The 27,753-nt window shown below is 43.2% G+C and overlaps 1 protein-coding gene across 1 annotated transcript; it reads left to right on the top strand.

Annotated features, from left to right (window-relative positions):
• Positions 1-1,618: 1,618 nt before the first annotated feature.
• On the top strand, positions 1,619-27,229 carry LOC109044565 (uncharacterized). The gene is made up of 4 exons (XM_019062371.2): positions 1,619-1,856; positions 18,120-19,669; positions 21,476-21,800; positions 25,085-27,229. Exons 2-4 carry the CDS (start codon positions 18,121-18,123, stop codon positions 25,632-25,634), a joined length of 2,424 nt encoding a protein of 807 aa, XP_018917916.2. The 5' UTR covers positions 1,619-1,856; position 18,120; the 3' UTR covers positions 25,635-27,229.
• The last annotated feature ends 524 nt before the right edge of the window (positions 27,230-27,753 follow it).

Raw genomic sequence — 27,753 nt, 5'->3', positions numbered from 1 at the left:
GGTCAAAAGGGGTACTGCCATGCACAATTAATTGAGGTACAATCACAATTAATTGGAAATGTCCGAGTTGGTATTTAACCCCCACCATTTTTTTCCGTGGTGCTTTCAAACCATACCTAATTACAGAAAAAGCTCAGTTGTAGGAACCGTGCCCTCGGTTCCGAAAACCAAGGATACAGTTCTCAAAAACCAACGTTACAATGGGCCTGTTGCAAACTTTTGCCAGAGCAAAAATAAGAGTTGTTTCCTGTAGATAATGCCTCAAAAACCACGATGAGCGCATCGGCAAAGTCTGAAATGCACTCATAACTTCACAATCTGCGTGAGAAATTTGCAGTTTTCTGAGCTTCCCGCTTCAAAAACGATACTACGGCACAGGTGAACATTTTGTTAGAGGAGTCGCTCCATCGTCGGCGATATTCATCATGGCCGACGCTCGCGCAGTTCCGCGCGTAATTCGAGGAGAGTTCAAGGTCAATTAAGGCGGGCGAGGAAAATATGAACGTAAACACGCCGATTGTTATCTGGTCTAGTCCTGTTCAGGTGTTATCTCGTCCCATCACACGTGTTTTGGTGGATTGGCGTCGGCCATGATGAGTATCGCCGACGATGGAACGACTCCTCCATCAAAATGTTCACCTGTGCCGTAGTATCGCTTTCGAAGCGGGAAGCTCAAAAAACCGCAACTTTCTTACGCAGACTGTGAAGTTATGAGTGCATTTCAGACTTTGCCGATGCGCTCATCGTGGTTTTTGAGGCATTATCTACAGGAAACAACTCTTATTTTTGCTCTGGCAGAAGTTTGCAACAGGCCCATTACGTGAACCGATGAGCGCGGCCGATGTGGAACACCATACTTACAATCTCATAAGTTCTTCGTTTTTATCAGGGTTCATGCTTCTATTCTTTATGGAAAAAAGTTACCTTGTTCCCCTGATGTCCCGGCAGTGATGTTTTGTTTCACGATTGTTGTTTTCGATTATTTATTTTGTAAAAGAAAGAATCGGAAAAGAGGATCTGCAGATGGGAGGAAATCTCCCAAACTGGCCATGGTCTATCAAAAATGAAACATCACAACCAGGACGTCAGGGGGAAAAGGTAACTTTTTCCATAAAAATAGAAACATGAACCCTGATAAAAATGAAGAACCTAGGAGATCGTAAGTATGATGCTCTATATCGGCCGCGCTCTTCGGTTCATAACTGTAACCGTGGTTTTAGGAGCCGTATCCTTGGTTTTAGGAACCGAGCTTTTTCTATAGTTAGGTATGGTTTGAAAGCACCACGGAAAAAAGCGGTGGGGGTTCAGTCCCAACTTGGAAATTTCCAATTAATTTTGATTGCACCCCAATCAACTTACAGTTGATTGTACTTACAGCTCACGTGATCAAACTTTTTCTTCAAATATTTTCATTTTCACCGGGCTTGGAACTTACTGTGAGTCGGGTGGGAGTACTCCGGGGTTGCCACGCGGAACAAAAAAATCCATCAACTTTTCGGTAAAAAAGCGGAAAGCGTTACGGATCGGCAACGCGAGTACGGTACTTACGGGAGTATCTCCGCGGGCCGGGAGCCCCGGGTCGACGCCGACGAGCGATCAGTAGCGTCGCGACCGGAATCAGTCTCAGAATCAGAATCGGAGTGAGGAGCGGCTCCTGGTTTTTGGATTCCCGATTGGGTTCCCGCAGTGATCAGTGTGGCGGTTTCGTCGCGTTTTCGATCCCGCGGCGAGCGGGCCGGTGATTGATCGTGAGTTGCAAGTGCAGTACCGTTTCCGAGCAAAACTGGAGCAACTCCCGCCCGTGCACTCCTGGTTTTTTTTTCGGCGCTTGGATAACTCATTCCCAATCCATTCAGGTGCGGCTTTCTTTCTTATCCGAGTTGTCGAACTTTAGTGTCACGCACTGAAAAAAAATTCTCGGCGTTTTTACCAAGGTCCGTTGGTACCTTCACCATCTCACTTTTTTTTACCAATTATTGGTAATTTTACCAAGACAGACTGGAAAGCTTACCTAAAAACCGGTATTTTTACTGTTTTTTTTTTCAGGTAAGAATACCACTTTTACTGGTAATCAATTCCCGGTAACTTTGCCATTTTATCTCGGTAATTCTACCACAGTCGATAAAAAATATTGGCGTTTTCACCAAGGTCCAGTAAAATTACCGAGAAAGTTCAATCATTTTACCGAGATTTCTTGGTAAAATTACCAATTCCATAAATGATAATTTTACCAAGAAAAAACTGGGATCAAATAGAACCCTGAATTCTTGGTATTTTTACCCTTTTCTTGGTGAATACACCAAGATTTTTTTTCCAGTGCGTGAGGCAACTAGCTCCAAAGTGTAAAATGTCCATAAAAGTGGTGTGTCACAAAAACGCAAAAAACCGTTTTGAGTTTGCTGCGTTTTGCTGCGACCTAACTTTTTAATACTGCACTGGAAAAAAAAGTCGCTTGGATCTAGCGTCCAGACTCTTAATAATGTTGACAAGAAAAAATACTCTTGATTCAATCAGATTTTTCCTTGAATCGGAGAGCCAAGCCTCTTGATTTAGGCGGATTTCCTTTTGATTCAAGCAAAAAATCCGGTTGAATCAAGAGTATTTTTTCTTGTCAATGTTTTTAAGAATCTGGACTCTATATCTACATCCAAGCAACTCTTCATTCCAGTGTGCTAATTAAAAAGGATTTTGGCTGTTTTGGCACGCAATTAAATTATTTTCCGATTCTCCTCTATTGGCTATTCAAGAATGCACCCCTAACTCAATTTCGACCAAAATGGACATTGTACACTTTGGAACTGGTAGTCTCACATTTGAAGAGCCTAGAGGACAAGGCGCGTAAGAGCACTTTTTGAAAAAATTGAAATATTCATGATTTCGAGTAAAACTAGTCTTAATGCATATTCTGTGAAAAAGTCGCTCCCAAATTCCACTTTCAAGCATCAAAAAGTCGGTTTGAACTTTCTTTTCGCCATAAGGATCCATGTAATTTCGAAACTTCAAACAAGTTTTTCTCGGAATAGTAAAGACTGCACTTATATGCACCTTGTCCTCCAAGCCCTTCATTTGATTGATAAGAAATGTGATAAGAATCGAGCAAAATTATGGATCCAGGCAATCTGGAAAAAAAGGGGTAGGATAATATGGGCATTTCCAATTAATTATGATAGTACCCCAATAAAGTAGGTTATCAACCCATTTGTTGCGGTACTACCACAATTGATTGGAAATGACCATATATCATCCAACAAATCCAGGTACTACTAATTGAAGATAATCCCTATCTACAGGTGTCTAAAAGTTAAAGGCAAATATTTTCAAAATAGCTTCGTGGGATGAAAATGACATTTTTGTGTTTTATAACGTTTTCTCAAGAAATCCCAATTTTCAGAGTTAAATTTTGGGCCAAAATATCGTTTTTTCTGTTCGTGACGACAGTTGTCAAGGATGAAAATGCATGAAAATAACAGTTCCGTGTTCTTTTACCAGCTGAACACATTTTTGACTTCACAGATATCGAAATCATACGTTAAGCGGAGATTTGGGGGAGGGGCTATAACTTTAAGGGGTTTTTTTGGGGGGGATTTTACTTTTAAAGTATTATATTCTGATCCCTTAAAATCGATGCTGAAAATACTCGCATTTAATTTACGTACAGGCTGCAGGTATAGCGGCAGTGAGCATAGTTGAAAATAAGTTTTGAATGGTCGATAAGATCAGTAATTTTCCTGATGGTCGATACTTTCCAGGAATTTTCGGTAATATTACAGTGTATTCGGTACTTATTTACTGTTCCTTATGAACCAGTTTGTGGAATTAGCGAGAAAAAGTTGCGAAAAGTCTGTATAACTAGTTTTCCCAGGGATTTATTTAATTTTAACCAGTGAGAAATGCTGCAGGGGTAAAATGCCACAGGACAGTACCAGGAACTATAAGCTTTAAACTCTATTATTCTCTTTCAATGTTTTACGAAGAACGTGGTTGGCACGATGGAAATTTTCCAATTCTCCCCTTTAGAGAGGAAATTAGCATTTTTCCTGTTCGTAAATCTGAAGCTCCTCTTGCCGGGAAACCACACTTTACCTGCATAGAATTGCTACCTATTGGATGTAAGTGCTTTACGTTGAAATAATTTTCTCAGTGTGCTGATTATTACTAGAAAAGCGCACAAAGCATTAAAGATTAAAGAAGGAGAAAAATTGTTCTGAACCCAACTCTAAATTTATTCGGCGAAAATTACGAGGTCGTCTTCGTTTTAACCGAGTAGGACAAAGAAGAGCTCTCCGTGAGTAAAGAGATTAAAATTACCGATTCAATGTAAACATGAAATTCTCGTCTCTTATTTACGAGGGATTTTGACATTTTTTAATGTTTATACCACGTGTTCAGGGAGAAATTTTGAATAGCGTGAAAAGTGTCCCTTACGAAAGAAGGACAATGTGTTGATTTTGTCCAGGAACGGAAAGACATTCGGTTAACTAGAGCCCTGGAGGGGGTATAGCTGGCATTGGATAAAGTTCACAAGCAAGAATGCATGTACGGGAACGTTTACATGCAACAAGGCCAACTGCGCAACGAAGCGTAGAGTATCACGACAAAATTAAGGCGTTTTCAAAGCGTGATCGAATGATTAAGGCATTAGGTACCGGTTAAACTTTCACATTTTTTTGTGTATCATTGCGATTCGTCAAAATAATTCGTAAGCCTTTTGTAAATTGCCGGCGATTGCTAATTGTCTGCGACATAAAGAACGACAGATTTTGAACTTTTCCAATGACAACTTTGAGCTTTGACTCTTGACTGTCAAGATGATTTTGACCGTTTTTTAAAAATTCCATGATTTTTGTATGAAATTATGATGAGAGAATATATCTTAAAGTGTTCTCGCACAATGTCCGACAGTTCATTGTTTGGAGAAACTTTGCAATATCACGATGCAATGAAACCCATCTCGATATGAATCCTTCAATTAACGCAGACATTCTGCCGGTAACGAATTTACACAGGTCATTATGCGTGTACAGCCTATTCTTCTACATACTCATGCTTGCCACCAGTGGCAGTGATTTTATCGCTCGGTTTGTCTTTTTCTTCTCGTCGCTGCAAGATCTGCGGCAAGGACAAGACATATGAATCAATCGACGTTAATATCAAACATGTCTACCATCTAATGGCCCCTAGAATACAGACATTCTTATGGAGCTTAGGGCTCATCAAAAAGTGAACATGTTGGGTTCATTCACATGACACTCTGATTGGCTAATTTCTCCTCATCTTTCTCTCACTCCTTTCCCCGTTTTTTCCCAGCCTTTCGAGGCGGCACGTCTGGGCGCGGGAACCCAAGTCATTGTCTCTCAGACGAAAGAACGGAACTACATTTCAACGTTGCAAAATGACCATTCGCAAATTGTACTTTTTCCAGGAAATTGCTAAGCGTGTCTACCTAAAAATTTCAGTGATTTTTCGGCTCATTACATTAAAAAATTAGCAGCATTTTGGACAAAAATTACACAGTCAAATTCTTTAGTCAATTCTGTGGTATTGTTTTATACATGAAACATTCCAATTTGTCTCACCATTCGTTTCTCGGCATTCTCGATTTTTTAACGTAAGATTCTCAGACTTTGCTTATTCACAGCTTTTAAATTGGAAAGTGGTAACGTTTACGAGCATGGAAGTTTGTGCTTAAACAACTTGTGAAGTCGTATAGAGCTCAAGAATTTCGCGTAAAAATCGAATTTTTTTAGTCAATTTTGCAATCTTGGGATGGAGTTACGCTCTTTCATCTAACTAACGGGTGCCTATTGCCTCCTCCTCATAGTCAGCTCCGGAAACACTGATTGTTGTTCTCATGCGCTTCGACCGCACTTGGCCCGTCAAACTTTAGGGCTAATTACCACGTTGGTGTGCACGTGTCTGTCTCGAGGCGGCCTAATTACGGAATAATCGAAAGAAATGTAGAATCTAAGACTCAAAAAAGAAATAAGAGTATCGTGATTCGGCCCAATGCTAAGTTTTCCAATCATGGTTAATTCGCAGGGTCGATACACTCTGCAGCCTGCGGCCGATAATTGAAATTGATAGACAAGGCGATAGACAAAGAAGATATAGGGAGTATGAAGCTATCCTATTGGTTGAAATGAGTGGTTCCTATAGACTAAGTGAGAAAATGATGGACTAACTATCGGGTCCCTCGTAAGTTGCTCTTACTTAGTCTATGACCTATCTCCTTTGTCCATTGCAACCGCCCGCCTCCACCAATAGGATCCCTCCATATCTCTTGTGTCTTCTTTGTCTGTAGCTCTGTCTATCAATTTCAATAATCGGCCCGCAGATCGTTGAAATTTTGTGTTTTTCGGGTGGACATAGATGACATAGGTTAAATGGCCAAACGTGATTGGTCGGCTATGTCTTATCACTGCCTTGCCGTGCTTTGTCGAGTGAAATGGACGACAAACTCTTTATTTTACGACAGTATGTCCGTCATTCCACCCGACTAAGCATGTCAAATTAGCGATAAGACATAGCCGACCAATTACGCTTCGCCATTCAATCTATGTCATCTATGTCCACCCGAAAAACACAAAATTTCAACAATCAGGCTGCCCGGTCAGTTTAATGCAGTTGAATACAGTAAATCAGTAATCTTCCGAGCACAAACATTTTTGAAACAATAAGAATATAAATTGACCAGAATGACCGGATATGGTATTGTTTTATACATGAAAAATTCCGATTTTTCTCCCCATTCGTTTCTCTGTATTCACGATTTTTTAACGTAAGATTCTCAGACTCTGATTATTCACAGTTTAAAATTGGTAAGTAGTAACGTTTACGAGTATGGAAGTTTGTACTCTACAGTTGGCTGCAGGTGCTTGACACAAAGCCATTTTTTGCAAATAAAACAAAGAATACTTATTAGCGGAAATCGGTAGAGAACCTGATTTCGGAATTTCGGTCGTCACTTGTCCCTTTGGAAACACGTCAGCGGATTACCGATGGATTTCGTGATTCTCTAGATTTACTTTAGGTACATTTTCCTCGATCCAATGACACTGCATGATCTTTCATTGATCGGGATGAATGTGCAAATGAGACTACCAGATAAAGGGGGCTGGGGCCCGGAGGCGTTCAGAAAATTTCGGAATCACGAATCGAACAACAGCCCCAGATCGAGAAATTCCATTATTTATTCTTGTTACCGGACTGATCTCAGTTTATCGATCATAGGTTTTCTTTACCTATACACGGGAAGGGGGGGGGGGTTGGAAAATGTTTGACATAAATATCGTACAAACGCCCGAGAACTTCAAGCTGAAACGAAGTTATACGACTTATTTATCGTTTATGCTTCATGGTATGTTCGTGGCTTTGAGGCAAAGCTATAAGAATGCTTGATTCAGCGATCTGGGCTTAAAATGCTCAGATACGTCGTAAATAAAGGTAATTTGGACGTATTTCTGTCAAACAGAACTAAGTGCCATCGGAGGAAAAAGGTAGAGGGGGGCTCGGATTGGCGGCAGAATCGGGCGTCGGGCTCATTCCGTCCTATACTCGCAATGATTTTCCATGGCGCTTAGTTCCGTTTGGCAGAACGCGCTATCCGGCATTCTAAATTCCTCAAAAGGAACTCAAATTGGCGCTTAGTTCCGTTTGACAGAAATACGTCCACTTTTTCCATAGATGATCACAAATATCCTCGTCAAAATATCCATGACGACGAGTCATGTCTCAAAATCAAAAATATTCCAACATTACAACTAAAGTGCCGACTCCAAATACTGGAGGGAACTGGACGTTCTTGTCCAGAGAATATCGCGGAAGACAATCGTCCACTCGACCAAGTTTCCCTTTGAAGCGGATGATATTGAGATTCATCTTTGATGAGTGAGTACTCGTATTTTAATACCCACTCTACTAAGCCTAATGGACAGAACACAGATGCATCCTATTGATCACTCACCTTCCACACGAGGCACCGTCAGTATAGGGTCAGCTCCAGGCTGCCGCGAGGGAAAGGAAAGCAAAGTGCCTTCATTTTTTCAGCATGCAACACGCACGGTTCTAGAGTACGAATAGTTGTATCCAAGCGCCGCGGCGTGGCGCGCCCGAAGTGTCGCACTATTTAGGATACGCGTATCGCATCAAGGGTCCGCGCTTAGTTAATAAATTGCCACACCTTAGGGTGAAACAAAATGTAGTCTGTCCTCAGTTTAGCATTGAAAGTAATTAGTACAAGACTCAAAACAGCTCTATAGTGCGTAAGAACCAACACTGGAAAAAAAAAAAACACATTAGATCCAGAGTACAGACTCTTAAAAACATCGACAAGAAAAAATACACTTGATTCAATCGATTTTTGCTTGAATCAAAACGAAATCCGCTTAAATTAAGAGGCTTGGTTCTTGATTGAAGCTAGACTCTGATTGAATCAAGAGTTCTTTTTCTTGTCGATGTTTTTAAGAGTCTGGACTCTAGATCTAATGAGTTTTTTTTTTCCAGTGAACTGTTTGAATATCTGTGTCCAGATATAGAACTTAGCCGTTCATCAAGTGAGTTTACTGTGGGAATTTCAACGCTAAATCATTTATTGTAAAAACTCCCGTAAGATCTCATGTATTTGTGGTTACGACAAAGAAAGCAATTGGCCATTTCCACTCCCCGCCCGCCTATCGAACGACCGCTCCATGTGTGTCACGTCTTTTCGTAGGCCACCACCAATCTACAGTTTCTGTATCGTTGGAGTAAACGCACTGAAAAAAAAGTATGGTTTGAGCGATATTGGTGTAAGTACGGTAATTACCAACAGACTCTTCGGTAGCAAAGACAAATGACTATTCGTATTCACCTGAAGTGTGGTAAATGCTACCAGATGTCTAGTTATCTTTACCCTAATGTATCACTGCGTCACAGATCAAGTAGACTAATTACGGACTTTACCAATACTTCTAATAAAACTTGTCATACTATTTTCAATGTGTACGTGACGCGGGTTCAATCTATCGTGCAAAGTAAGATTCGGGTTCCTAACATGGGATTATGGCTTGAACGGAAGTCGTAAGTACGTCTTCCGCGTATAACGGGGATATTCGCATAATTTCCCCGACTCGACGTTCTTCGCGACGAACATCCGTCCAACCATTCTCAAGTCATTACTTTCCCCCCTCGCGGAAAACCTCTTCCGCTCTCCGGGGTCAGTCAACCTCTCGCGGAGATACCTCCCCCCCCCCCCGCCTGATATCCCCGCGATCCGTTAATTTGAAAATTATCTCGTTTGGAGCTTGTGCGAATCCTGAGGTGATTTTGTGCCCGAGTGAAAATCCTCATTGTCGAGGTCACGTCGACTCGCATTGACGAGAGGACAGGTCAAAAGTGGAGATGGGGGATTTTCACGGGCATCACGGCAAATCCTGCGGCGCTGCGTTTGTGCTCGGATGCGGCGGTTAATGGCCGGCACCGTTCGGCACAGACAGCGTGTCGTCGCTACACACCTCAACGCACTCTCCCGCACAGTGCAAAGCGCCGATAGCGGTCGGACAATGTGAGGCAATACTGCCGTGATACCGAAAAGAGCAGTGCTTAAAGTCTCGAAATCGAGTTTCTTCCAAAATGCGTCTTATCTTTTTCAGATGAAATCACTGAAATAGCTAAAATAGCAAAATTCATCTTAAGGTGATTCGATGGAGGCCATTTTTTGTGTCAGAGCGACGTGCAATATATCGTATCGATTTGTTCCATAATTTCAGCTACTTGTCATTTTTTTCGAATTTTCAGATCGCACTTCTATTGTCATGAGACTTAAGAAATCATGTACCAAATTTCACAAAGAAATTCAATGTAATAAAGGCCGCGTGGTTTTTTAGAGGGAAAATATTGCTATCGAGTGCAGTTTCGATATCAGTATCGAATGCGATATTTTTCCTCTAAAAAAACCTCGCCTTCATTACGTTGAATCATCACTTTTAAAAGAATTATTTTATTTTCTCCTCAGTATTTATGTACGATCATTCGGGACCGAATTTCTGCTGGCTTGCAACCTCTAGCGTTAAAATAGACTTATCATGAATGATATTCTCAGTCGTAACAGACGAGCCAAATTCTCATATTGTTTATTGTATAAGTTTCATTAACTTTGAAGATTTCACTTTCAATGAAATTCAACGACCCTTAGAAAAACCTCTCTGTTCTACCCTGCTAAGAAAATATATTAAAGTTACGCATTATTGAGCAAAATTATGGAAAAAGAATAACGAGAATTTGAAAAAAGTGTAAAAAAAGAGGATTGATAAAAGATGGGCCCAACTACAACAAGGGATTTTTCGGTAATAAGAAGGAAATCAGCAAATTACCATGATATGTTATACAACATGTTATATAACATGTTATAAAACAAACTTCTCGTTAGATCGACCCATTTGACACAAAATAATCGAGTTACTGTCCCCAAAGTAGAATTTCCCAGAGAACCCTCACACTGTGTTTTCCCTTGTTAGGACAGCGTTTGGAAAAGTACAAGCCACAGCAATGCTGAGAATATTTATAAAAAAAAATCGGAGATCGTTATTTTAATTGAGAGGAACCGATTATTTTTCAGTACCTCATGAGGTTTAATTTCCAAAATATGGCTCTTTTTTTACGTAAAACTGATTCATTTAACCGTTCAGGCCACGGCTGTGACACGGCGCACAGTGGATCGAGTCAATAGGAGAGGTCGGACAAAATTTGAAAACTTTAAACGCTCATAACTCCGTTTATGCCAAACTTTGAGGTTCTAAAAGTGATTCTATTGGTCTCCTCGTGAAATTTTCTTCTAGTAGCACAACTTGAACTTTAAAATAAGACGAAATAAATATAAAAATTCGCAGTTTTTGTCAAAAATTTAATGTCCGACTTCTCTAAATGAGTCGATTCACTGTGCGACGGGAAACGGTCTGGCTCAAGGAACGGCAACCCCGGCTATAACTGAGCTGGGAAGACTCGTATTGCAATACGATTTGGAAAACTCCGTAAGAAGATTTTGACGTTGCCGGATTGTTTCAGAAAAAATATGAATTTTTTTTAATAACTTGTGATCCTTTGAATCGAGAATATCATTTGAATTGAATTTGTATAAATGTAGCTGAAAATTTAAAGGGAAAATACTCATAGCTCTTTCTTGTAGTAGATATTTTATCAGGGGTGGCTTGGCTCCATCCGAAGGCTCAAACAGCGTTCAGCATAGCAGTATAAAAATCACGAATGACAGTGGCCAAGAACAAATGCAACTATAAATTTTATAACTTTAAGTTGTATATTGTTTTAAAATTGTCCTTGTTAGACGTTATGTTAAAGATCTACTTGATTGAGACCCCCCAACCAAAGTACAAGTATTGTACATCACATGGGGACCTCTTCAAAAAAAGGAACTGTTTAAAGGAACGACCATGAATGAACTCCTGGTATCCGCACGCTTTTCTACACATTCGTTCAAGTCACCACGAAAAAAAACTATATTGTGGTTTAACGAAATTTGCGAAGAAGACAGCGGAATCCAATCTATAATCACTGCAGATCGAAGGCTCTATAATTTATCTATACTTCTGGACTCTGATCTTTTTTGTTGTGCTAAAGAAATACGCCGTGTAAACATGCAAGCGTTGCCAAATTTCCAAAGATTTTTGCCAACAGCTGATTTATTTCCTTTATCTTTGTTGTATAACCTAATTAATTTTCATAATATTAAAAATTATTTTTCTGGTAGTAAAGAGGGGGGTGAGTTGGTGACAGTCATGGGGCCCGGGCCTTAAAACTGGTACCAGGGCCCGAGATGGGATGTGGCGGGCCTGGTATTTGCGTACTTTTATTTTTCTCTGTCCCAAATTTGATCGTGGTTTCAAATGTTATTGTTGTGTTGCAAGTTTTTTGGACCCGGGCAGTATACTGCTGTGCTAAGGAAAAACGCCGTATGAACATTCGAGAGTTGCTAATTTTCCTCCAATTAAAGGTTCATTTTTGAGGAAAGTCATTAACATTTTTCCTTGAAATTTTCAGATATTTTGATTTAATTGCCAACAAAATGGTCCGAAAAATTTGAAGGAAAATATTCACAATTTTCCCAATAAATTCATAATTTATTAAAAGAAATATGGCAGCGTCTAAATGCTCATACGGCGTCCTTCCTTAGCACAGCAGTATAATAGGTACTCCGCATTATCGTTATTTTTATATTTACACTATGCTATTACATAGCGGTATTTCGTTACGGAGGTAAATATACCTTCCCCCGGTGCAAGCAAGAGGTAAGATTGCGTGTTCGGACTCTAAGACCCGATGAAAACTGGCGCCAGCGCTTCGCCGGTCAGTGATTCTTGATTTGCGAATTTTCCGTCAATTAGCGTTTGTGGTATCAGCTTCACTTTCCCGGCAAATCGCGATCTGGGGCGCCGATACCCGCGAAAATTCGCCGCCGATGAGTTTCGGTAAACTCACAATCGGTTTCCAGCAAGCATCTTTCCGCCTCTCAGCCGGGCTAGCTGACCCTTAATCGTGGTTTAGAAAGTGAGTCGGCTAGACTTGCCGGCAAGAAGATCTTTTGAAAACTATAGTACGTCCATTATAAATTTACTGGACAATGCTGGTCTGTCGTAAGTGGTAAAAATCACCTTGTTCCGTCGTGGTTTTTCACTGGTCAATAATAAGTGATAGGTAGCCAGGGTAACCTGGTAACATTCTTCCGAGCGACAGCAATGAGTGACCTATTTCTTTTACTGTATCAGTGGCGTGGCGTGCTTTGCGATATATCGATTGGTCTGGCATTTAAACCTATGGAAAAAATCGATAAACAGGGTGTTCTCAACGAAAACCTTAATAATCGATTCTTTACCATAGCTTCAAATGGAGAAATATCGATAATCGATCATTCACGCCTCGCCATTGTACTGTGCACACGTATGACCGCGGACATAATTGAAATTACACAGTTAACGTGGGTACGAGTATTTTACTCAGCTTTAAAGCCTAGTCTGTGCATCAAATTTGGAAACATCTTCTCGATGCACTATGGCAAGGTTGGTAGTACATTTACATCAGGTGATGGACGTTAGGGTTGTCGGGAACATAAGCCAAAAGTCACCACAATTTTTATTTATCCGTTTTTTTCTGTCGCTCTCTCTTGACTTTGGAAGTGGCAACTACAATATATTAATCCACTCTCCTTTAAGTGGGCCGAAGCCCTAGAACCTCGGAGGGTATTTTAAATTTTGCGGCCCGGAGGCCCCTGCGGTTTTGGCGATGCCGCACTGAGACAGCGAGGACCAATCGCTTCAGTGCAGGCGCCTTTTTAATTATAGTGCCCAAGAGGCAGTGCTCCCCGGAGGAGCTGAAGGAACTTGCCCTTTGATCTTCATTCTGTGTGACTCTTGCCATTACGGCATAAAAAAGGGCTTGCTAGATCCTCTATTTTAGAGGAGAGAGCTTTGTATATTTTATCCTAACGGACCGTTCATAGAATATGTAACGGCGAAAATAGCGATTCCCCCCTCCCCCCATTCCCCCTCGTAACGCACCCATAACACAGATCTCCACCCGTTCTCCCCAAAAAATGGAAATCCTGTAACGCGCCCATCCTGGCGTTTTGTGACGCCCCTTTCCCTTGTAACACACTCGGAACACAGGCTCAGGCCCTCTCCCTTAATATATACGTATTTCTTTAAGAACTGCCTCTAAGAGTCTCTATGGGACCTGATGTTTATACTCTCTCTATGTAGGTATAGCCAAAAGTAGAGTACCTATATTGAGAGAGTATGGCCACTGGACCCCATAGAGCTTAGGACCCCGAAAATGGCGGTGCTATTTGTTTTGGTTTTTGTGGATGGGAGGGGGTCATTGCCAACTTTTGACGGTTATCACCAACCGCACTTGCTGCCAACCTTACTACATCTAAGATAATTTTTCTTAAAATTGCACACGATTAGCCTTAAAAATATGTAAAGAAGTCGCAATAGTGCATTCAGGTAAATTTCTCGTTACGATGAGCAAAGAAAACTACATTGAGTCATTTTGCATTACATTAATTTATGGCGTCCGCCATTTTTGGGTCCTAAGGGCTCCATTCAGCCTAAGACGGCTGAGCCAATCAGAGGTGGTAACACCAGTGGCCATACTCTCTCAATATAGGTTCTCTAGCCAAAAGGAGAGTAATGATCTTGCGGCGGAGGTGTTAGGGCAAGGGTTAGGGACTCAGCATCGATCACCTGGTGTTATTGTGGCTGGATTCACTTTAGCAGCCCACTGTGCGGCCGACAGTGTATAGGTCAGACAAATGAGTCGCGAATGACCGGATGATCGTGCCGCTCCGGTGACTGCGGCCGCCCAAGCCCGCGCCAGAGCCTCCCGACTCCGTGCTCTGGCTTTTCTAAATTACTGGCGCCGCCCCCGCCGCCGCCCCCCCCCCCCCCCCCAGCCCATCGAAGAAGTCATGCTCCTCTTACAGTTTCGGAAGTGTTCCGTCATCTTTTCTTTTTGGTCTAGTTTTGACTTAAAACAATTAAACCCGGCTTTACTCGCATTCGACTTGTGCGGGCGGCTAGCACGGAGGATCGTCTTCTCGGAAGGGACCGACCTGCTCTATATCCACGGTGAAACTACTCGTATCTCGGTTTGCAACGTTGCAGATTTCCTGCCGCGTTTTACGATTTCGAAAACTCGGCATTATTGAATCGAATTTCGTGTGATTCATCATTGCCCTTTCAAGAATATTCGTTAGGGAACCACAAATGGACGTATTCATGCTAAAAGGAAATATGTGCATATGTGCTAAACCCTATAGGGTTTGCGTGCAACATAGTTTCTTTTAGCATAAATATGTCCAAATTTGTTTGTATCAAAAATTACTCAGCTGCAACGCTTAAAATAATTCATACTGTACCCCATAAAGAACCCCCCTCTTTTTTGATGCGTGGATGGTTTTGGGGACCGAACAACCCGCACGAAACACTTTCCCCACTCGATGGACATTTTCGACTGAATTCCGTCTTATCCGTTTTTACTTTTTTTCATTTATTTATTTTTTATTTTATTTTATTTTTCAGAGTTAAAGGCTTCCCGACACAAGTTTTTCTATTCGTTTCAGCGCTCAATCAAGCGATTGTCTTGCTGGCAGTGGTGCATCCGAAGATTATTCGGGAGTGAGCGCTCCTAGAAACCGCAGGTCGGGCCCTGAGCCCCGATCAACTGCACCGTTACGCAAGATTTACGTAAATATCTTTCAAAGAATTCGGCGCATAAGTTTTCGGCTTCCGTGGTTGCCAATCTAAAACGAGATAAGTGACGTCAATATCCTTGCCGAAAAATGTCAAAAAAGACATGCATCCCTATTTATCGATCCATTTCCACGAGTTTAAACGGCAGTTCAATCAGTATATCGCAAAACACGCCACGCCACCGAACGAGAAATTAAGTATTTTTAACACTAATCAAACAGAAGTTTGTACTTCTGCTATTAAAGTTGTCTTAACTGTAAACACCTATATCTTGTTTAAGAGTTGATTTCTTAACCTCTTGTCGTGTGATTCGATTTCATCAAGAAATTTTGAAGCGATGCTTTACGATACTTTGAAGCTGCGCACGCCGCACTGTTTTAATTCATACCTCGTCAAGAGGCCCATCGTAAATTAAAAGTTTAATTTCATCAATTTTCCCATCGATGCATTTCAATATGATCGGTAAAGCCTCAAATTCTGAATACAAGTTAAGCATATCAAACAAAGATTATATAAATGCAGTTGTATCTTAAGATACTGCAGCCGTGCTGAGCAAGAACGCCATAAATCCATCATGATTTTCCCTCGTTTTTTGGAACTGAACACTTTATAAAATGAAAACTGTTCCACCCATGTACCTCAAATTTTCCGGTTAAGTTATCGATAGTGTTTGCAAAAGAATTCTGTAATAACATTGTCCCAAGGTACACAAGATTTTCTACTATGATACATTGTTTCCAAAAATTGTAAAATGGCATATACGGCGTTTTTGCGTTGCACGGCAGGATAGGTATAGCTTACTTACATTATACAAGACCTCAATCATTGGAAAATAGAGCTATATCGATTAAGATCGATCGATAACGGAGCGATAGAGTTTTAGCGATCGACTTGCTTTAGTGATCACGTGAAAATCTTGCTCAGTTTAGAATATGCACTTTCGCCTGGCATGTAGCATTTTATTGGATTCCTTCGGCTTACGGGTATTTATTTGGCAACATTACAACAATGCCTTGCAGTCAGTGAACCATCTCTAAACTGCTTTTACGGCCGCTGGAAAAACTAACGATCCACTCACCCGCACCAAACACGTTCAACATCTTTGACGCGGTTTTTCATCTGGTCTTCCTGGAAACGGCTGCTCTGCGGAGATGACCTATGCCAACCTAACGGACATGTTCTCTACATGTGACGCTAACCCAAAGGGTTAAACTAGCAACAAGTGTAGGCGTATAGAGTACTAAGGAGTTGGGAGTCAGAGGCTGATGTTTGGCAACAAAGTGCCCTGGTAAAAATTGGCAGTAGAATGTGTGTTCCAAAATACTATAGACCTAAAGCCGGCTGTAAGATTTCCAATAGTTTCTGTAGCCGGCTGACAATTTCTTACAGCCTTTTATAGCCGATGGCGATTAAGCAACAGCCAGACGATAAAGTTTATTCTCTTTTCGGGCCGTATTATCTTGATTTATTTTGCGAGGAATGCTCCGTACTTTTGAGGAATGCCTGGCATTCCTAATATGTTGGAGCACCTTCAATTTCGTATGAAACTGTGCAATACCTCTGGTGTGAATAGTTCCTTCAAGCGCCGCGGTACGCTGCGGCGCGGCGCGGCGGGCGGGCAGCCAGCGCTGAACGCGCATTGGCGCCTACAAACCTAACAGGGATACTTCACGCATTGCGCAATGCGTGAAGTATCCCTGTCAGGTTTGTAGGCGCTGGTGCGTCGCCGCTCCGCTTTGTGTTAGGCTCTAATATTTAATCTTGCGGAGTCAGCGTTTTTCAACTCATGATTTTGAAATGTTTACACACTCTGTATGGATAATTCTCATTTTAATTGATGAAAAAAAATATGTTTTAAAGGAAAATATAAGGTGTGTTTTGTAAATATTCAGGTAGTTCCGCATCAAACTTATGATCTCCAAGCACACGAATTTCTACACAATTTCCTTATAGCCTTTTATAGCCAATGGCGATAAAGTGTAAAGCCCGGCGATAGGAACTACAGCCCGACTGTATACTTTTTTATAGCTTCGTACAGCCCGGCTATATGATTTGCTCCGCTTTCTACAGCCAGCTATATGATTTTCAATAGCCTTCATTAGTCGGCTATAAGAACTCCTATGGTATTTTGAAACGCAACTCCTATCGCCAATTTTTACCAGGGTGTGCCTCTCCGTTTCTGGTGGAAATTTATATTTTAAATAAAAAATATTAATTCTTGTGGTGATTCAATGAACTAGATTTGGACTATTTTTGTCGAAGAAAACTACGTGGAGGTGGGAAAGATCGGGTGTGCTCGTTTGTGGTCAGGTCGTAAGAATGAATGGGAATTATGGGCGCGTCAGTGAAGAAGCCGCCATCGCCAATCATTAACTCATGAGCCCTGTCAACAAGGCTCTTGATGCACGTCCATGGCTCATATACTTTGCACATCTAAGCAAGGTTATCGATTGGGCGAAATTTCATGAAGATCAAAAATAGTCGAAAATATTCTTTGTTGACTTGGCATGGAATGATCCATACTTTCGTTTGACACAGCGTAAAATCCAGCTTTTCCAGTTCAGCAAAGGGAACTGTGGGCCACCTGTATGTGGCACCTATGACCCATGTGCATGTATCTAGAGCCAAGTGGACAAGGCTCATGGGTTAATAATCGGTGACGGCCGCTCCATCGCCGCTGACGTCACTGGCGCTTAATAGTTCCCATTCATTCTTACAACCCAAGCACTAACGAGCACACCCCATCTTTCCCACCTGCACATACTTCTGTTTGACAGAAATGCGTCCAATTTAGCTTTAACACTACGAATTAAAATGAAGCAGCCACATCTTCTGGCTGGTAATACGCAAAACTAACATCATTTTCTTTTCTGATTTCAGGATGTTGCTGAAAAGCCAAATGCTCTTCCTGCTCCTGTTTTTGTTGGCTGAGACCCATCAAGACGAAATTCCAAAGACTGACAACGAAGAATCCAAGGTCCAAGCCACTAAGCCCGGCCTCCGGAAGGAATTCGAAGCTCTCGGAACGGAACGCATGGCCAATTCCACGCCATCGCGACCATGGAAGAAAGTCCCGATCACGATCAGCAATCGATTCCCTGGGAACAACGGCCGTATCCACAAGTTGTACTACGTGATACCAGGGCCGGGGAAGGACACAGCGCTACATCGAAAAAGGACACACGAGGTTAAAGTGCGGCTCAGGACGAAGAGAGACTTAGACCATACCCGCTATCGTCTCAGGGCGGCGACCCGTCGAAGAAGGCTAGCGCGTGCGCTGCGGCAGAGAAGGAAACAGCGCTCAACGCAACAAGAAGGGCAAACTCGGGGGAGAAAACACAACCCGGAGTTGCATGAACAGTGGCGTTCGCAACAGCAGAAAAAAGAACTAGAGCCATGTGAACGCAGAATAGACAGAGAGGTAAAGCACAAAGGGATCGACCATGCTTCTCGGACTAAGCGCAATCTAGCGGCGGAGAGAAGACTCTCCGAGTGCAGAAACAAAGAGCGAGCTAAGGATCACAGGCTGCGAGTTCAGCGACTGAAGAGGGAGCTCGCCGGATCCACTTCTGACGACTGGTCAGAGGAAGAAGCCATGATCGGGGATACCAGAGGATGGAATGAAATCCACCTGGTGGACGTTCCTTCACCACGTAAACGGTCAAAAAGAGAATCGAATCATAGCACTGGCCACAACGATTACAAACCGAGAGGTTTAGCCAGATCTAAAATCGGCCGAGGTGAAGTTCTGCGGATCGACGTAGGGAGTTCAGAATCAAATCGACCCAGACGCGACGCCGAAAGCGAGCCCGAACCGATCAGAGACCTGGTGGAAGTCCTGAGGAAGGATCCGGGGTATAAAGGCCTCGACGAAATGGAGATGGTTGAGAGTGTCCCGGTAGAGAGCGCTGACGGCCGCGACTCGACGAGAGATCCCGCGGAGGGACTGAAGAGCGATCTGGCGGACGATTCCAGTCGGTCGAAGAGGGAATCCGGCGCCGATCCGGACGATGGGATGAGTCGCTGGCAGGAGTGGCGACTCAAGAGGGAGGACGCCGACGTGCGATGGCGCATGCGGACGCGCACGCCGCGCGACCACAAGTTCGTGACCAAGTCGCAGCTGAAGACGGAGCAGGCGACCAACCCCAAGAGCAACGGCGATGCGAGCGGCGGTGTGGAGGAGCCGCCGGTCATCAAGGTGTACACGATGCCGGATGAGGGTATGGCCAAGTCGTTGCGGGCGGGCAAAGGCCGGGAACTGAGCTACGCGCGCGGCCCTACCAAAAGGATCATCTACTACGCGACCCTGCCGGAGATCATCCGACGACCCATGGCGCCGGAGTGGGTGGCGCGCAATGCAGGGGCCTTCAGCCAGCGAGGCATGGGCGGTGCTTTCGGGAGTAGCTTGCTGCCCTTCGCCGCGGGAGGAGGTGAGCAGTTGGTTAGAGTAATGGAGATGTTGCATGTGTGAGGAATTTGCGATCTGACTGTTGATTCTTATGTAAAAGTTTGCGAGAAACACGATGGGGCCACTGGTTTTTTCTGAAATCATCTCCCAAGCTCAAAAAAGCTCTCAAGTTGAGGCCAAAATGGAGGGGATATCCCACGCTATCCCGAGAGTCCAACTCTACATCAAGACAAACTCTCCATGCAAAAATAGGGAGCAAATACATCGACAAGGCTGCCACTTTATTTGGAGACTCTGAAACTGAAAACACGGCAGCCCTGCTAATGTATTTGCTCTCCTATCTTTGCATGGAGAGTTTGTCTTGATGTAGAGTTGGACTCTCGGGATAGCGTGGGATATCCCCTCCATTTTGGCCTCAACTTGAGGGCTTTTTTGAGCTTGGGAGATGATTTCAGAAAAAACCAGTGGCACCATCGTGTTTCTCGCGAACTTTTACATAAGAATCAACAGTCAAATCGCAAATTCCTCACACATGCAACATCTCCATTGCACGGGTTAAGAAATTTGTTATTTTTAGATTAGCCAAAAATTGATGATTATAATCAGATATCGTTTGGCAAGAAAGATTCAGCGCGACTGCAGTGCCTTTAAAATCGTGCAATTTATTATTGTTTTTTAAAAATACTTATATTGCATGATAAGTATTGAAATGTACACAAAATTGTCCCTTGAAAATTAGCAATTTTTCGGTGGAAAGCAAGAGCTACTTACTGTTCCAGGGCCGGATTTAGGGGCTGGCCATATGGGCCGCGGCCCATGGCGGCAAATGTAGGGTCGGCAAATTTTGCAATTTTTTTTAATGTGGGTGTATAAAAAAATTGGATTCAGAAAAAAAATTACAAACGCGATAAGGCGAAAAAATCTCTCATTTCCTTAGAGTATAGTAATTTCTAATTTTGTCTTCTTACGGTACGGGGATACAAGAGACAGGACCTTTAATTAGTCGAGTTAACAGAGAAACCAAACACGCAATTTGGCTTGGAATGGCGCGGTGCAGAGAGCAATGATGACGAGCAGTTGAGATGAAAAGGAGAAGCCCTCGGCGCGGCGGTCGGCATAAACACTTATAGCGCCTACAAGACTGCATGAATACTCCACGCAGTGCGTCAAACACAGTGCGCATGCGGTCAGCGTGACCCGCATAGCGCCTACAAGACTGCATGAATACTTCACGCATTGCGTCAAACCCAGTGCGGTCAGCGCAGCGCGGCGGTGGAAGTTAAAATTATGAAACCAAATTTATGTTTGTTTAGAAAATAGTTTTACGGAACTTGACTTTCGCACACAGTTCCGTGAACTTCTGCTAGTAGTGTGGACAGTGCTTTCGCAAAAAATGTCTCTAACACGAGCAAATGCGTCTTATGCACCCTTGACATCATCCACCGCGGAAATGACATCCTTGGTTTCTTCCACCTTGCTTACATCCGAGTTTCACGTCGAATAACTGGTGCAAATGTGCGTCACGCCGACTGATGAAAGCAAGGTGGAAGAAACCAAGGGTGTCACTACCGCGGTAGATGACGTCATAAACCAAATTTTCCAAAGCGCGATATCTCGGTTAATATTGAACGTGAAAATTTGCTGTTTGGACAGATCTCATTGTTTTTAGCTGATCTACAAGAATCAAGCATCCAAACATAAATCTGTGAACAGCGCAATTGACTCATTTAGAAACCAACAAGTATGTTTTTTTTTCTTCTTTCTTTTTTTCTTTATTTTAATATATTGACTCTTCGTGTATGTCTCACGTAAGATTTTATTGTGTAAGGTCCAGGTGGCGACATCGCGCGAATCCAGTCGGCGATCATGGACGTTCGTCCGTCGCGGGACAACCTGACGCCGACGTCGCCTCAGTTCACGGTGGTGGACATCGGGCGCTTCCCCTCGCTCAACGACATAGCGTCCACCAGCTCGGTGGGCTCGGCGTCGTCCAGCCCCAGCTCCAACGAAGGCGGCGCCGCGCCCACCCCGGCCGTCCCGACGCCCCCCGAGGACCCCCTGAGCATCAACAGCATCCTCCCCCCGCTCAACAACAACTTCCTGTCCAGCATCGTCACGCCGCTTCAGATGAACTCCGTCAACGGGGCCACAGGGTAAGTCCCATTCTTTCCAAAGAACCCTCAAGTGATGCAAAAGACGATATATTTTAGGAACCCCACGATAGCCGGCCAGGTTGGCCTACACTGGAAAAAAAACACATTGGATCTAGAGTTCAGACTCTTGAAAACATTGACAAGAAAATGGACTCTTGATTCAATCAGATTTAAGCTTAAATCAAAAGGAAATCCGCTCAAATTAAGAGGCTTGGTTCTTGATTTAAGCTTAAATATGATTGAATCAATTGTATTTTTTCTTGTCGATGTTATTAAGAGTCTGGACTCTAGATCCAATGTGTTTTTTTCCAGTGTAGCGGTCAGCACGTCTGACTCTAAGTCAGTAGGTTCGAGGTCCCGGGCTCGAATCCCAGTAAAGCGTCATATTTTCTCGGAGCTGATGAGTGGATGTGCAGAAACAGATTCTACTCAACCGTAATCTCTGAAAAATTTGAAAAGCCTGGAGCATGAATGTGCCAATCCCTTGATGTCTACGGACAATAAAATACCGTCTATAGAAGGCTGCAGGTCCTGACGGAATATAAGCTAATAAGCCAGCAGGGGAAAAAAAACACAATACCAATTTAATCAATGTATTTGGGTGGGGCAAAAGTTTTTGGAGGTAAACGCTACTTTTTGCCAAATGATGATTGATGAGCATTAAACTGTCAATAATCATCTAAAGGACTATTAGAAAGTGTTTGAATTCGTAAAATTCGACGAATTTGAACGTTGACTGTATGAAAAGGGCCTTACTAATTTCTTATTTAATAAGACAGCAGTATCTGCCACCTCCTGCATCCTAGCGTGGTTAAGTTGTGAGCAAACAACAAATATACATTATTTACGGTTAGAAATTTCCAAAAAAAGGTGGTAATTTGCACTTTTCAGCGGGAGTTACTGCCCTCTTCAAAAATGACATTGACGGTTGTTTTGTCTGAAATGGCAGTAATTTTAGCCTCCTTACCGCCTCCTTATGACCAATCCATCATCTCCCTCAACCTGCCCTCCAAAAATAATCTCGTAAAACGGCCGTATCTATATATTTAATATCCTAAGGCCTTTTTTGGCCTCCAACAGTTTGTGCTAATTCGATCTCGGAAACTACTGGACCGATTTTCCTCGGATTTGTTTTAAATGAAAGCTCTTAGGCTGTAGACGTGCCAACATCCCTTGGTTTTTCGATTTGCGCGACCGACGTTGCAAAATTTACCTCGATTTGATAACGACATATTTGCATTTTTGACGCTGGACAGTTTGTGCTAATTCGATCTCGGAAACTACTGGACCGATTTTCCTCGGATTTGTTTTAAATTAAAGCTCTTAGGCTGTAGACGTGCCAACATCCCTTGGTTTTTCGATTTGCGCGACCGACGTTGCAAAATTTACCTCGATTTGATAACGACATATTAGCGTTTTTGCCGCTGGACAGTTTGTGCTAATTCGATCTCGGAAACTACTGGACCGATTTTCCTCGGATTTGTTTTAAATGAAAGCTCATAGGGTCTAGATGTGCCAACATCCCTTGGTTTTTCGATTTGCGCGACCGAAGTTGCAAAATTTACCTCGATTTGATAACGACATATTTGCGTTTTTGACGCTGGACGAGTCATATGGTTGGGGGACCTCCCACCCTCTGATTTTCCGTTTCCCTCTCCACGTAAACCCATCCCTACCTGCTCACAACACGTGTCACCCTTCTACCCTAGCATGGGTCCTACGGCAGTTTCACTCATGTCGGGGGTCGGCTCATGTCTTCTTCCAAGAGAATTGGTGATTTATCTTCACCCTTTCGCACCGTTACATTTTCAAAAAGTGTTCTGATTTTCTTTTCCAGGAGTGTTATTTATTTTTCAAGGTTGTTTCTTTTTCTAAAAGTAGGTAATTTTTAGTTTCCTATTCTTTGTTTTTGAATTTATCATTTTGCCTCCAGGAAGTCCTCTAAGCACTGGTAGTAGCAAAATTTGGCTCGCGAAGCGAGCCAACAGTTACTCGCGGAGCGAGTAACTGGGGGTCCAGGGGGCTTGCCCCCGGCTAGCGGCGCAAGCGAGCGTAGCGAGCTGAAGCAGCTAGTAATGACTAAAGTCTCTGCAGTGATCTGAGCGAAGCACTTTAAACGATCCTGACGCCCATAAAACGCCTTCAACCATTCAAATATGCAATGTCACCTGCTCACATGCGCGTTTAGTTGTATTCTACAAGCAGACGATGCGCATGCGACATTACCCAAAGTTAGCGGTTTGAATGTTTAAATTAAGAGGAAATCGACGACAGCATTCGGTCCTTACTTTTATTAGTCATGAATTCAAAGAGTTTGGTGAGTAAATTGACGGTTTGGAGAATCAGGCAGTGGCATAACGTGGATTTTCCTAAGAATGTCCAGAGAGAAAATAATTATTGGACGAAGGTGCAAATCGCACATGATGTAAAAAAAATTATATTACCTTCATGTCTTATTTTTGTCATTTTATCAGTAGCAGTTGATCGAAGGTTTAAAAATGTTTCTATAAAAGCTGCCTTTATTTCTCTTTCCTATGAAACATTCAAGTGTTTTCTACAGTAAAAGACGAAAAAAATAACTACACATCGGGTTCAGAATGGAAAAAAGGTGGTCGTTATGCATATTGACCTGCGCAACTGACCCATTGCGTGCCTAGCGGCTATCAGCACACTTTTTTAATGTGCATCCTGTACATAGAGTACATAGAGACGTAATGTAAGTGGAGAGCTGGCGCCATTTTTAAGCATTTTCCAGGTCGCGAATCCTAAGATTCCTGTACGACGCCGGATCACTTTTCGATACATGATTGGTTCGATACATGATACGATACACGGGTTCCTGGCCATCTGATGTAAACGAAGAAGATAGGAATTACCACGTATTCCACACCGCCATTTTGGATCGAACATGTATCAAAAAAGAGACCGACCTCGGCGCACACCGGGTTCGGAACTCGTCGAGGAGAACATGGCGCCAGCTCTCCCATTTACTTTAGGACTCTATGTGCACTGGGGAAAAAAACACATTGGATCTAGAGTCCAGACTCTTGAAAACATTGACAAGAAAAAGGACTCTTGATTCAATCAGATCTAAGCTTAAATCAAAAGGAAATCCGCTCAAATTAAGAGGCTTTGTTCTTGATTAAGCTTAAATCTGATCGAATCAAGAGTATTTTTTCTTGTCGATGTTTTTAAGAGTCTGGACTCTAGATCCAATGTGGTCTTTTTCCAGTGTATGTACTCTATGATGCTATTAATTTTGACACTGTGTTTTTCTGCCTCAGGTACCAGCCAGCTCCTTACTACCCGGGTCCGTTCCCGACGCGGCACCACCGGTTCCCGCCACCGACGCACGGCTACCAACCCTACATCACACCCACCTCGCTCGGCGGCCTGAGCAACTACAAACTGGACCAGGGCAACGGTCTCGGCTTAGGCATGGGCAACTACAAGCTGGACCAGGGCGGCGGTCTCGGCTTAGGAATGAGCAACTACAGGAACTCGCAGCTCGGACAGAACTTGGGTCCAGGGCTGTCGAGTCTGCTTTCCGGCGGCGGGGGCGGGGGCGGTGACAACAAGTACCCGTATTACTACGAGTACACGGGGAGCGGGGGAGGCCGCGTGGACCCCCTCAAGAACCACCTCCTCTTCTCGCCGAGCTGGGGCCAGCCGACGCCGCTCTACGAGAGGCTCCCGCCGGCCACGCACTCCAGCCACTCGGTCGTCATCGACTCCCAGTCCATCAACATCAACGCTACCTCCACAGGGAATAGCACGCGCATCACGCCCCCGGTCGTCACCAACGTCACCCACCACTACGAATCTCACGAGTGAGTTCCTCATAGAGTACGTAGAGTCGTAATGTAAATGGGAGAGCTGGCACCAGTGTTCGAAACTCACCTTTGAGTTTTAGGAGTCGAAATTGCGCATCAAGTCCGACTTTTAGGGGCCAAATTGACTTTATGCCTATATATTACGGCATATTTAGTGAAAAATTAGACGCAAGATGTTTTACGAAACAGAATACTAGTAAGTTGCTGTAATTTGGGGAAGACAAAAGCGCAAAGGATGAAATCGTGAGGAATAGACAGAGCTTTCTCTTGTAGTGTTGAAAATTTCGGATCATCACCTGATATGAAAATTCAGATTTTTAGGGGGCAATTTTCAGGGGCCACGTTGGCGCAGAGCCTTCATTTTTTAGGCGCCATGGCCGATTTTTTAGGCGCATTTGTCGCGTTGGCGCCTGTGAGTTTCGAACACTGGATTCGTGTTCGATCCAAAATGTTGGTGTGGAATACGCAGTGATTCCATGGCCGGGTCCGCGTGTATCACAAACAATCGATTATGGATCGGAAAATTGACCCGGCGCCGCAAAGGAGTCTCGGAGTTTGGGACCTGGAATTTGCTTAAAAGTGGCGCCAGCTCTCCTACTTACATTACGACTCTATGTGCTCTATGGAGCTGGTTGACGCTGGTTCAAGCTCGAGTCCCTCTGTACCAAAAGTAATGACAATGTGAATCCATTTCTGATTGGTTCTCGTGTTTTAGGCCTTCACAGTTTCACAAACGGGAATAAAGATTACATTTTCACCAATTGCAAATATTATAAACTCGAATGGATCGAGGAATTGGGGGTACGGCTAGGAACAAATGGAATGAGAGAGTAACGGAGATAGGAATTCGGTAATGAGTTGATCAAAGATTACAAAAAACGTCCGATTTGTGTAATTTTTATTCCCGTTTTTGACTTCCCTGAGTCGCGTTGTCTCACTCTCTCTATGAAGGGACTCGGGTCCAAGCGACTCGGGTCATTCATACCCGAAGCTTCCTGTAATTTGATGAAACTGAGCGATCAAGTCATGTGTGCATGGGGAGTTTTAAACGCACTAGGAAGCGTTTATACATTACGTAACGCTCCGGGGGAGGTGGGTGGTTACGAGCGTGCGTTGCGTAGCGTTACGAAAGGGGTAGGCGAGCAAGAGACTAGCGAAGCCGCACATGACTCCCTCAATTGATTTTTTTTAAAAAAAAAAACACCAAATCTGAAAAGTATCACCCTCATTTCTTCGACGATATTTATCACACTATCATTAAAGTAATTCAAATTTTATCCAGCTATATACAACGTACATCAGACCACTCGTAGTAGCGAGCTTTTTTCCAAGTTGTTTACGTCGCGCGAAGGCTGAAAGAGGGAATTAGGTAACCCCGAGGAATCCGAATTTCATGGTCCCAAATACCCTCCTAGCCCCCCTTGAAGGGTAAAGGCGGGGTCATGATCCTAAAAGTCGGGATTCCCGGCCAAATTGTGATTCATTTGCCTCATAATTTAAGGGTACGGAAGATTTCAACATAGTTTGACCCCTAAAAATTTGAGTTCGGCCCATCCTAGGCCTAAAAATGATTCCTCAAAGAGGAGGGCAGGTCTCGGGTTCGGGTGGGGGGGGGGGGGGGGTGAATTTCTCTGGTTGCAAAATTGACATAGATGCTCCGTAAACAGATGGTACCCCAGATAAACAATGCCAAGGAATCTTAATTTAGTGGTTCCAAAACCCCCCTAGAGCCCTTTTGGGGGTAAACAAGGCGCTCACTTTCATGAGTTATGGTTCTCTTCCAAATTGCAAATTGATAACATCCAAATTGAATAGTATAACAGTTTTAAACCTTAGTTGACCCCAAGAGTTCAAACTGACCTACCCAACGCACAAAAGTAACCCCCTATAAGGGAGGCTGGTGCCCCTTCAAAGATTGCTCTTCGGTCAAAAAATTGACGCAGATTCTAGAAACAAATCGATGGCACGAGTACTTTGGTAAAATTTAATACCTCAGGAGGACAAAAAGATGTTGGTCTAGCCCCTTAAACCAACGCCTTATGATGTCTACGGGTTTTTGGGAGCCTTAAATGATTTTCACTACGCTACTTAATCCTTAGATTTTTGTTCAAATCTTGGAA

Source organism: Bemisia tabaci, chromosome 2 (genome assembly GCF_918797505.1).
Source record: "Bemisia tabaci chromosome 2, PGI_BMITA_v3".
NCBI classification, from domain to species: Eukaryota; Metazoa; Arthropoda; class Insecta; order Hemiptera; family Aleyrodidae; genus Bemisia; species Bemisia tabaci.
This window is presented reverse-complemented; position numbering and strand designations above follow the sequence as displayed.